Below are 11,868 nucleotides of genomic sequence, written 5' to 3' on the forward strand. Positions count from 1 at the left end.
TAAAAATTACTTTGTTCTGCTAAACACAACAAAAGATATTTGTAAGCAAAAACCAGGAGCACCATTGACTAAACACAATGGAAGTCAATGGTGCTCAAAAACTGTTTAATTACAAACATTGCTTAAACTATCTTCCTTTGTGTTCAGCATAACAAAGTAATTTATACAGTTAAAAAATTATTAGTGAGTAAATGATGACAGAATTTTCATTTTAGGTTGAACTATCCCTTTAGTCTTTCTTTATAGGTGCATTAATATTGTTATTTTATTTTTATATTGAGCCATTAAATCACAAAACCTAATCATTTTACACTAAACACTTAAATCCAAAGTGACTTACAGTCCATTAAAATGTATACACTATTTAATTTGTGCTTGTGTGTTCCCTGGGCTCAAACCCTTCTATACCAATGAGATAGACAAAACTAAACAAACGCAGCAGACAGGAGCTTTTTTGGAAATTGTTTATTTGAGCCATTTTGGTTTACAGAGCAAACGTAATTCTTCGGGATAACATTTATAGGTGTTTATTTGCATGTGAGTTTTCGATCATTTTCACCATTTCACAATATTCAAGTCAGGTATAGGGATGTCAGCAACAGCGTTCTCTGTTTAATCAGTACTGATATAATGTCATCAATAAAAGTAAAGAAAAGACACACAGATTCGAATGAACCACTGTGATTGGTAAAATCAAAACAAAAACACAAACAAAGAAAAGCAAAAACGAATCAGACACATAAGACAAACAAAACATATGATGAAAAGACATGAAATTATCAGGACACAACTTCACATGCTCTCGCCACACAGAAAATATTTCATTTGTAAGGATTGAACTTTCTATCCCTGATAACTTGTTACATAAATTACTTCTTTTTTTTTATTGGCACCATTTGCTTGGAATTTTCAAGTTGATATGCTTGGATTTCTCAGAACAAGAGCACAGTCTGTTTTGCATCGTTGATTGCAAAACAGGATATTTGTTTGAGAAATAGTGATGGTTTTAGTGATGCGGTTCGATCACCTTATCACGTGGAGGCGATCAGGAACCCAGTGAAGGAGCAATGGACATTATCAGCAGCAAAAACACCATTAGCCTCATCATCAGGGATCTGGACATAAACGGTGTCCTGCTCATTGAGCTGAAGGACGGCACTGCCAGACATCTGGTCCAGGAAACCCTTGTTGTACTCATCATAGGTGAACAGAACTGGATCGCTGTTTTTATAAAGTGCCACCAAGGCATTAGCACCATTCACATGCACGTTGTAGGAGAAGTAGTAAATTCCTGGAATCTGGCAGGTGAACAGACCTGTCTCAGGATCATAATGCTGCTCTGCATTGTACACAATCTGATCAAACTTAATTGGGGTACCAGATGGGGGATAAGGTGTCACAGTTGTAGCAGTGAATGCAGACACTGGACTCTTGACAAGGACTGGGAACTCTGATTCAACGTGACCCTTCTCATAAACAATCTCACCAGGTGGACCAGGTGGGCCAGGAGGTCCAGCAGGACCTGGAAGTCCAGCAGACCCATCGACTCCAGGAAGTCCAGGAGGACCCTGAGGTCCAGGGATTCCCTTTGCAGCCAAACCTGCGGGGCCAGGAGACCCAGGAAGACCAGGGTGACCTTTAAGGCCTGTAGGACCAGCAGGACCTGCAGGGCCAACAGCGCCTCTTGGGCCAGGAGCACCTGTCTCTCCCCTTTCACCTGCTGTACCAGGATGTCCTTGAAGACCCTTTGGTCCTGCAGGACCAGATGCTCCGGGGCTACCAGGAGCACCAGTGTGGCCAATTTCACCTTTGCTACCTGGAGCACCTGTAGCTCCTCTTGGACCTGCTGGGCCTGTTGGCCCTGCATAACCTTGCTTGCCCTCAACTCCTTGTGGTCCCTGCTCTCCCCTATGTCCCTTTTGCCCTGGAGCTCCCATTGGACCTGGGTGACCCTTATCTCCTGTTGCTCCCCTCTCACCTGGCAAACCTCTTGCACCCTGAGCACCAGCTGGGCCTACAGGGCCTGTAGCACCTGGATATCCAGTATGCCCTTTAGCACCTGGCTCACCTTTTGGGCCTACTGCACCTGGGAGACCTGATGGTCCCCTTTCACCTTTTGCACCATTTTCACCTGGTTTGCCATAACCTGGAGATCCAGGAGTACCGGGTGCACCAGTTGCTCCTTGTGGACCTTTGGGGCCAGTAGGGCCAGGCAAACCTGGGGCACCATTTTCACCTGGCTTGCCAGCCATTCCAATGCCTGGAGCTCCTGTATGACCTTTTGGACCTGTCATTCCCATTGGTCCACGCTCCCCGTCACGACCAGGTGAGCCTGATTTTCCTGGTTCACCGGGAGATCCAGCTGGGCCAGGTCTTCCAATGCCAGGCTCACCGGGCTTCCCTGGAGCACCTGTCGCACCTGTTGGACCGGACTCACCAGGAGGTCCCTGAACACCAATGCCTCTCTCTCCTTTCTGCCCTTGTGCACCAGGGTAACCTGGATGTCCTTTAGCACCTGGCTCTCCCCTTGGTCCAGCTGATCCTGGAAGACCTGCTGGTCCGGGTTTGCCGGGGGCAGAGAAACCTTGGGGTCCTGGGCTACCAGAAGGGCCAGGCATGCCCCTGGGACCTTGAGCACCAGGTGCACCAGAGTCTCCTTTTGGTCCAGGTGCACCTGTGGCGCCAGGTTTGCCAGGTCCACCTGGAGAGCCAGGTTTGCCAGGTGCAGAGTAGCCAGCAGGTCCGGGTGGTCCAGGTGGTCCCTGTGGCCCAGGCAGTCCTTCTCCATATTCTCCTGGGGGTCCAGGGGGTCCAGGAGGTCCAGCTGGACCTGGCTCACCAGGGATGCCAGGTTCTCCAGCTGCAGGCACCACTGAAATAAAACAAAAAGTACAGGGGGTCAATGTTTTAATCGATCACTATCAATTGCAGGTGAAACTGGCATTCTGAAATGCAGCCTTAGGTGAATAAGTGTTTCTTTATATCCGATTCCAAAATATTGTGATTTCATGTATTGCTAGAGGCCTATAAAAGATTGAATGAAAAAAAACTGACTTTACAAAAAAGTCAGACCTGTGACTGAATGTATTTCTTTAAGTTATAGTACCTTTCAAATGATTCTGCTTTGAGAAAAGTTAAATGTTTCAATATCATATACGTTTTTTAACCAAAGACAGTAAAATAAGTTTTTCAGAGTATGTCGAATCAAATTGTGCTCTTGCAAGGCCCTTGCACTGAAACTAAAGTGAATGCACTGCAAATGCATAATAAAAGTTTTTCAAAAAATAGTGATTTTCAGTTTTAAACAAGCTAAACTTTTATTTTATATTCATAAACCCAGAACATTGCACATTCTTTTTGTGAATTTTATTTGGGGATTTTAAAAATATGTTTAAAATAACATATATATTCATGTGACACAGAATAAAAGGCCTGAGTTATACAATGACCTTCATGTGGTAAAATCTATTGGTTTGTAAAAATGCATCCCTCTAAAGGTCATTCTTGGAAGCGCAACTTTCATTAACCAAAACAGATGTGCCTGCATTTTGGTTTGACACACCCAGACAAATCACTTTTCAGCATGTTTCTAAAGTCTCTATTTGTATATTTATACATAGCTTCTCATATCCTGCGAAAGTTGGTTTGGTTTGATGTGCATATCCACTTAAAAACACAGAAAAATATTGAATTCTGTCTGTTCTACCGAATCAGAATACACAATTTAGATGCAATGTAAATAAAGCGTATCTTTAAATAATAAACAATGACTTTAAACATTATATTTCTTTAACTATAAAATTATTTATATATGTACATATGTTTCTTTTTGAACAGTTTAGTCAATGCATTCAAACAACAAAAAAATTTAAATTTACAAAAAGATGCTGTCTGTCTGGAGTACAAGGATAAAGAGCATGTAACTAGATCTGAATCTTCCACATAGCATAATAGAGAAGTCTGAAGTGTTTTAGCCAATAACTAGTAAAATGTGCATATTTAAAGCCTTAGACAGGTTTCATATACTATTGGATGAGCCGTTGTATATGAGTACCCAATCAGTATGCTGCACTCACATAAGTTGGTATCAAGAACACGTCATAGTTTTGCCTGCCTTCATATTGAATATCGAATATGCATGATATTTCTAATGCCTTTCCTAGCAAACATGACTGCATTGCAGAATAAAAAAAAACAGTAGAGGTAAACTCTTACCCTGGCCTTTCACCGAGTATGGCTGGTACTGGGGTTGAGCCTTCACTGCCTTCTTGATAACATATCTCTCGCCGTGAGCCGCCGTCAAGGCGACGAAAAGAAGAAGAATGCTTGCTACTCGTAGTTCCATTCTCTGAGGTCAAATCTGCAGAAGTAAAATGAGAAATTAAACATAAATATTCCCTAAAGATGATACTACAGTGCAACAAGCTGTACTTCCTCTCTGCACCTGCTAATACATCTCTCAGAATTTCAGGGCCTAGTTAATCAAAAAGTAAGAAAATGGACACTTACTGGCATACTTGGGTTCCAGAAATAAATAAATGAACACAGCTGCGGCTCCCACTTCTGAATATCCTTGTAGTAGGAGCCAGACAGAGGATCTTCTGCTGCCTAGCACAATGATGAGGGTTTTTATACCATATCTGGCCCTTGCATCATTAAAAAAGCACCTACCACACTAGTACCTCCCCTCTCATTGCTAGGCTGTAATTACCAGACAGATTTGCCCACTGTTGGCATGTCACTTCAGAATGGCTTTTTGCTTGAGTGTTTAGACCCATGATTAGATCTTGTTAAGTTCCCCTCAAAGCTACAAAAGATGCATTTTAGTCCTAAATTGGGGTGAAATTGTCATTTTTAGGGTATGGATGGTCTCTGTGATGTGTATGCACGTGCGTAATGTTGTTAACTTTAGAAACGTGATGTAAACAATAATTCAGATAAGTGTGACTTGCATTGCAAATGTGTTTTAAATCATTTACATTTATTTCAATAACATTTTAGAATAATAAAGGTTGTATTTGTTAAATGCATTAGCTTACATTAAGTATCAATTAGCAATATAGTTTTTAGCAATTATTAATTTTTGTTCATGTTAGATAAAGTTCATGTGCATTGTGCATTAAGTTAACACTTTTGATTAAAAAATGCATTAGTAAATGTGGAAATTAGTATTAAGATTAACTAATGTTGTGGAATATTGTCCATTGTTTATTTTTTTTTACTAATTCATTAACTAATGTTAACAAATATAACTTTATTATAAAGTTTTACCTATATTTCTTCAATTCAGTGATATGATTTTAAATATATTAATGATTAACATCTTATATTTTGAAATATTAATTTTAATTAAGTTTTTCAGTGATATGATTTTAAATATATTGAAGATTAACATCTTATTTTTTGAATTATTCATTTTAATTATTACGTTTTTCAGTGATATGATTTTAAATATATTGATGATTAACATTTTATTTTTTGAATTATTCATTTAAATAATTAAGTTTTTCAGTGATATGATTTTAAATATATTAATGATTAACATCTTATTTTTTGAATTATTCATTTTAATTATTACGTTTTTCAATATGATTCTAAATATTTTGATAATTAACATCTTATTTTTTGAATTATTCATTTTAATAATTACGTTTTTTAGTGATATGATTTTAAATATATTGATGATTAACATCTTATTTTTTGAAATATTCATTTTAATTATTAAGTTTTTATCTATTAAATTTAAAACATGTCTGTGTGTGCTATTAAATAAAACCTCTGATAGGATCTTTCACAAAAGTGCTATTGAAAACTCATTCTCCACTTTCACCCTGTCTGGTAAACAACCAAACAAACTTCTCTCCTTTTTTGACCGTCTGTGCACTTTTCCCCCCCAAAAAACAACATACAGGTACACAGAAAACGCATTATATCTAAAAGGAGGATAGTTTCAGCTGGCTGGTGTGGTGACTGATGTACATCACAACAAACATGATCACATCAAATGTACTTGACCATCAGAAAATATATTTATCTCTTTCCTTGAGAAGTGTATATATATACAGAAGCTACTTTGACTTTGTTTGTTCAGCTTTTCTGCACCGAGAGAGTGTGAGGCTTTCATAAAATGGACTATTTCAAGCCAAACAAGTTAATGGTTTTTTTACTTGTGTATTTTTGTAAGTGCTTCACCCATAAACAGCTAATAAAGAAAATATAAAAAGACGTTCTGGAAAATACATCTGCCTCTGGGTTATTTACCCCATTTACTAAACTAGTGCAGGCTTGTGATGGCAATTCCACAAAACGTCCAGAAGGGGGCACACATTTAGTTGACTTCACTTCGTGCATGTTTTGCATCTTCATCACTAAGCAATTTTTTGCTTTCATCACGTTTTATTTCCATAAACTATAGTACTTCTCAACTTTCCCCCTTAATCTTTAAAACCAAGTGCTTTCTTTAGGAGACCATTGCTGGACCATTTATTTTTGGGTGGATGGGAAATGCACACACCCAATTAATCATACCCTTCATAGCACAAAAGTGGTTTTGAGGTATGATCATGATTTGCATTGTGTGGCAACAGCCCCTAAATCTTAACATAATAACATATATGGTTCAGTTCCATATATATTTTATATAAGATGTACACTTATTTGTGCGCTTATTATAAGTTATGGGAAACGCAGTATGGAAGATCCCTGAAGCAAACTTCATGGAAGATTTCTGTCAAAGAGCGTATCATTAAGTGTTACCTCAACATAAGGCTTGTTTCGACATCTTCAATTTTCTGAATTAGTCTCAATCAAGTATAATTTTTGAAAGTAGTGCTTCAACATATTAAAATAAAATTACACTTGCATTGTTTCAACATGTCCTCCTCCCGAAATGTTGCACAGCTGAGAATAAGACATGATGTTTTAAGGACACGGCATCACATAAGATCACAAAATGTGACCCTGTTGTGAAAACCCAGGTAAAGTTTTATCCTTTACTTTGGACATTCTGTGAAAATATAACTCTGATATCTTAAATATTAATCTGTGATGCTCCTAATCTTATCGTTAGATTATTCTGTTAACAAAAATGGTCAAAATATGTACCCCAGCTGTCACTGGGGCACTACCCCTTAAAAAGGTCCTAATATATACCATTAGGTATAGATATGTATACATTTGGTACCAATATGTGCCTTTGAGGTACTAATATGAACTCTTTAGGTCCAAAGCTATACATATTTGACCATTTTATCTGTCACTGTAGTGACTTTAGCTTGGATTTCACAGACAGGTTCACATATCAGCTGTCTGCTTTACAACAAACGTTTGATAACAACTTGCAGTCAGACATTAAATTTTTGCCAAGTCAGACTTTCTCTTCGGTTGATTTCAACTGAACCGGGTCACATAAAAGTGTATAAACACTTTCTTCTTGGCTTTCGGACAGTTCTTTCTAAATGTGTCATTCAGCCTCCCGTAGAAGTCTCCGGCAAACATTCATTTTTGCAGACTATGTTTGTGTTTACAACCCACTAAGGAGGCGAGAGACTCGAAATGTTACCAACATTTAGTTTAATGACAGAGCAAGTATGGGTGGAGTGTGTCTTTTTGTGACATTTTCATGTTGAGTTCATTTATATCTTTTAAACAAACTGTATATTTTTTATCACTCAACTCACAAAACCAATATGCAATCTCACGTTATCCACATAATGCAATCTATTACGAATTAGCATTGTATAGATGATATCATGCTGTAAAGGTCATTAAATTCGTAGACTGTCACAAGTGCACCAATCTAGTAACTTTTTTATGAGCTGTCGTACGGCCATAAAATGTCATGGCTCTGAAGTTACGTTTACGAGGAAAAGATATACAGAAAGAAAAAGTATGCATGGTTGGTTCAGCCGAGGCCACTGTTAAACTCATTACCCTCTTTGACTATCTTGTTGTGGTTGCCTTTTAACTTTATAGCAAACGTTATGGCCTGCAAAGTATGTATCAATAAAAGTAACACTGTAGTGTGCATCTGAATATATCAGCAGAATGCTATTGTGAGCACCATTAAGTGCTGATAAATGATTTGGGATTCCTGCTAGAGAGCAGCAGTATTTTTCTATATACATATGAGATAAAGACATATATTATATTGAATTTATGTAGTTGTATTCAGTTGTATAATCAGTTTTATAATTAAACAAACAAACCAGTATTTATTAAAGGAAAAAAACAAAATTTTTCAATATGTTCTTACCTCAACTTTGAATTAATACATACCTATTTTTTTTCAATGCGTGCACTTTTAATCTTTATACATCACTTCGTGAATGTGTTAGCATTTAGCCTAGCCCCATTCATTCCTATTGCTCCAAACAAAAGTTTTATTTTGTGCCACCATACTTACTCGTGTAACTACTCATGTAACAGTCTTTAAAAAGGAAAACATGGAACCGTTTGGTGGCTTCTAAATGTATCCCTGTTTGGATCCTAAGGAATGAATGGGGCTAGGCTAAATGCTAACACATTCACGAGGCACTGTATAAGATTAAAAGTGCACTCATTGAAAAAGATAGGTATGTATTCATTTATCTAAGTTGAGGTAAGAACATAGTAAAATATTGAAAAATGGTGGTGTTTTCCTTTAAAGGGATAGTTCTATCAAAAATGAAAATTTAGTCATTATTTACCACTATTTACATACCCTTGTGTTGTTTTAAACCTGTATTAATCTTTTTACTCTGTTGAACACAAAAGAAGATATTATGTTAAAGGATGATATGCAGTTGACGGTACCCATTGACTTTCATAGTATTTGTTTTTCCTACTATGGAACTCAAGGGTGCGCTCAACTTCATAATTTATCAAAATATCTTCTTTTGTGTTCAACAGAAAAAATACTGAGATAATTTAAAGATTCGGTGAACTTGCAGAATAAGGGGCTGATCACACCAAACGCGTTTATGGCAGTTGCAGGCGAAAGATTTTAAAGATTTTCTATGGGCAGTGAGCGTTATGCGCGCTGTTAATGCATGCCAAACGCCTTGCGTTTTAGGGGCCATTCACATGTCACGCCTAAAAAGTGTGGAAAATGCTAACCGCATAGGTTCTTGTTACATGACCTGTGGTGCGCTTGCGGCATTATGAAAAGTTGAGATGTTTTAATTCGATGCGGTGCGGAGGCGCCTGGAAAAAGAGTTGCTTTCATTATGAGTGTGCATACATTTTAAATAAAGAAATTGAGCTTGCAAAAGATGCGATATGTGAACGGCCCCTTATCTGAAGAGTGCTCATGCTTCGATATTTGATTGACAGGACAGCTGCGTCAGTGGTTGCCTAGCAATATAAAAAGCAGCCGTGCCGCTCTTTTTTAAGGGGCTGTTCACATGTCGCGCCTAAAAACGCATGGAAAATGCTTGCTGCGTAGGTTCTTGTCACATGACCTGCCGTGCGCTTGCGGCATTCTAAAAAGTTGAAATGTTTTAACTCGATGCGGTGTGGACACGCCTTGAAAAAACAAACATGTCGCAGCACATGCGTGTCGCGACCGCGTCCCTTTTATTATGAGCACGAGTACCGCGCATCTACTTTTGAAATAACAAACTTGAGCGAGCAAAAGACGCGATATGTGAATCACTCCTAATGGGGCATAAACACCAAACGCGAATTCAACGATTTGCACGAGTAGATTACGTAAAAAGTCAATGCAAAGACGCGATCAGATGTGTCCTCGTGCGGGACGACCTAGTGAAGCGATATGGGCGGCACGTTTGCCGCTAAAACACTCGCTATTCACCTCAAACGCGTCTTTGCCCAAGTTGAAAATATTCAACTCAAGCGAAAAATTCGCATGACACGAAGTTAAATACTGCGAGTAATCTAGAGCAAGTAACGTGATGCCCTGCATTTGGTGTGTATGTAGCATAAGGGCCGGTTCACATTTCGTGTCTAAAGCCGCGCAGAAAACGCGACCGTTGGTTGTTTCTTGTCACATGAACTGTGGCGCCATTCTGAAAGTTGAGATGTTTTCAACTCGATGCAGTGCGGACGCGCCTGAAAAAAACTATTGCGTTGCACCGCATGTACGTCGCGACCGCATCGCTTCCATTATGACTGCGCATACCGCGCGCCTATTTGAAATAACAAACTTGATTGCGCAAAAGACGCGAAATGTAAATTGCCCCTAAAGTGACCAAAAAAAGACATTTGCATTTCTATGCGTTTAAAACACATTTGGTGTGATTGCCCCCTAAAGCTTTCAACAACATGCAAATATCTGCCTAGCAACAAGAGATGCACTGTAGAAATACATTATATTTTAAATATTATAAAAAATCATTGTTATTAAATATTATTAATTGTTATCTTGTTTTTTTTTATTCGCAACTTCAAGACATCCATTACAAATATGTTTAACATTATTTAATATTCATGTTTATCGTGTTTAAGTCATTTTACTATATTTGGAAATTGGCAAAATGTCTATTTAAACAAGAAACCAAAATGATTTATAAAATCACTGAAGTCAACTATGAAGCGCTATTTTTTACATATTTGATGATAAATGACACACATTTTGATATGTCCAATAGAGACTTATCTGACAATATTAAATGTTCCTAATGTAACATTTTAGAAGTTTTTGTTTGGTAAACATTCACTAAAGAGTTTGGAAACAAATTCATTTATATCCACAACAAAGTGACAGAAAACAATTATTTTTATATAGCAGCTGTTTATAAGCCTCTTTGCTTTCACCAAATTAAATTAGTTGGTCGTAAAGGTGGGTACTCATCATATCAAAATACATCTCAGTGGGCATGCTCAGTAGCAGATGCAACTACATGAGTTGAATGGTGCTCAGCCTTTATAGCATTAAAAAGCAAAGTTTTCAAAAGTTTTTACAGTTATCTACTAAATTGGCATAATATGTTGCTATATAGGCTAATACTTTATTTTTTAATCATTAGAAAAGTACAACCAATCTTGAAAATCTGACACAATGAAAGCTGGATGCTTTACAGTGTGGTTACAGTTCATAGATCAACTCCTGTGAGGTTTAGACTTGAGTAAGTTTACTAATTTAAAATGTGAAGATGCAAGAAAAACATTTCCGGTTTACATCGGTGTGACCAGAGCACTTCTTCAACCCAAGAGCTGGTGCTATAAAATAATTATTGGTTGATGCAACATGGAAACGGCCTTGAACGTGAGCTAAAGATACCCCATCTAGGTTGGGTCTCAAATTTAAGATTTCAATAAACTAACTGTACCACTAAGAGCTACTTTAAGTTTTATGAATGGAAGGGTGGATGTGAACTACTCAACTAGATTGTCGGTGAAATTATAGGTCTCAGAAATAGACGACCTAAACTAAAGCTAGTCATCAAGCGTGAAGCCCTGAACAAACACTGATTCCATTACTGTTATTTGTCACAATGACATTATATTGGCTAGAGTCACTTGAAAAGCTGATTTCTGAATTGTCTCTCATCTCCACCTACAGGAGGATCTTCAAATAACATCAGGAACAACGAGATTCTTTTAATGGAGTTTGCACCTCTGATCTTGAGATGCATGTCTCTCTCTCTCCTTTCATCATTTTTTTTATTTTAAGACTTCATAGATTGCTTCATGGAATTAAAATCACTCAAAGGAATCAGTTAAATAAAGCTACCTAATGTTTTTTCCGAACCTAAATTGTGGTGCTTAAGTCCTGTATTTAAAGATAATGACTGATGCAAGAGTGTCTTCCAAAGATAATTGTAGGTTTTCTGTCTGCGAAAAACAATTTCAGTCATTTAGAATAAAAGCTGACAAACATCTAAAAGTGTGACGCACACTATAAAACCTTTGCAGTTTATGGAGCTC

At 37.6% G+C, this 11,868-nt stretch overlaps 1 protein-coding gene across 1 annotated transcript; it reads right to left on the reverse strand.

Annotated features, from left to right (window-relative positions):
• Positions 1 to 448: 448 nt before the first annotated feature.
• col10a1a (collagen, type X, alpha 1a) lies at positions 449 to 4,633 on the reverse strand. Its single transcript, XM_055173236.2, has 3 exons — positions 4,510 to 4,633; positions 4,216 to 4,360; positions 449 to 2,872 (listed from the first exon to the last, which is right to left on the reverse strand). The coding sequence occupies exons 2-3, from the start codon at positions 4,343 to 4,345 to the stop codon at positions 1,032 to 1,034; spliced, it is 1,971 nt and encodes a 656-aa protein (XP_055029211.1). The 5' UTR covers positions 4,346 to 4,360; positions 4,510 to 4,633; the 3' UTR covers positions 449 to 1,031.
• Positions 4,634 to 11,868: the final 7,235 nt, after the last annotated feature.

This window comes from Misgurnus anguillicaudatus, chromosome 7 (genome assembly GCF_027580225.2).
Source record: "Misgurnus anguillicaudatus chromosome 7, ASM2758022v2, whole genome shotgun sequence".
Taxonomy (NCBI): domain Eukaryota; kingdom Metazoa; phylum Chordata; class Actinopteri; order Cypriniformes; family Cobitidae; genus Misgurnus; species Misgurnus anguillicaudatus.

Coding starts and splice junctions, on each gene's coding strand:
- col10a1a (XM_055173236.2), bottom strand. CDS start 4,345: ATGGAACTACGAGTAGCAAGCATTCTTCTTCTTTTCGTCGCCTTGACG. Junction 2,873..4,215: donor ATACTCGGTGAAAGGCCAGG/GTAAGAGTTTAC, acceptor GTTTTATTTCAG/TGGTGCCTGCAGCTGGAGAA.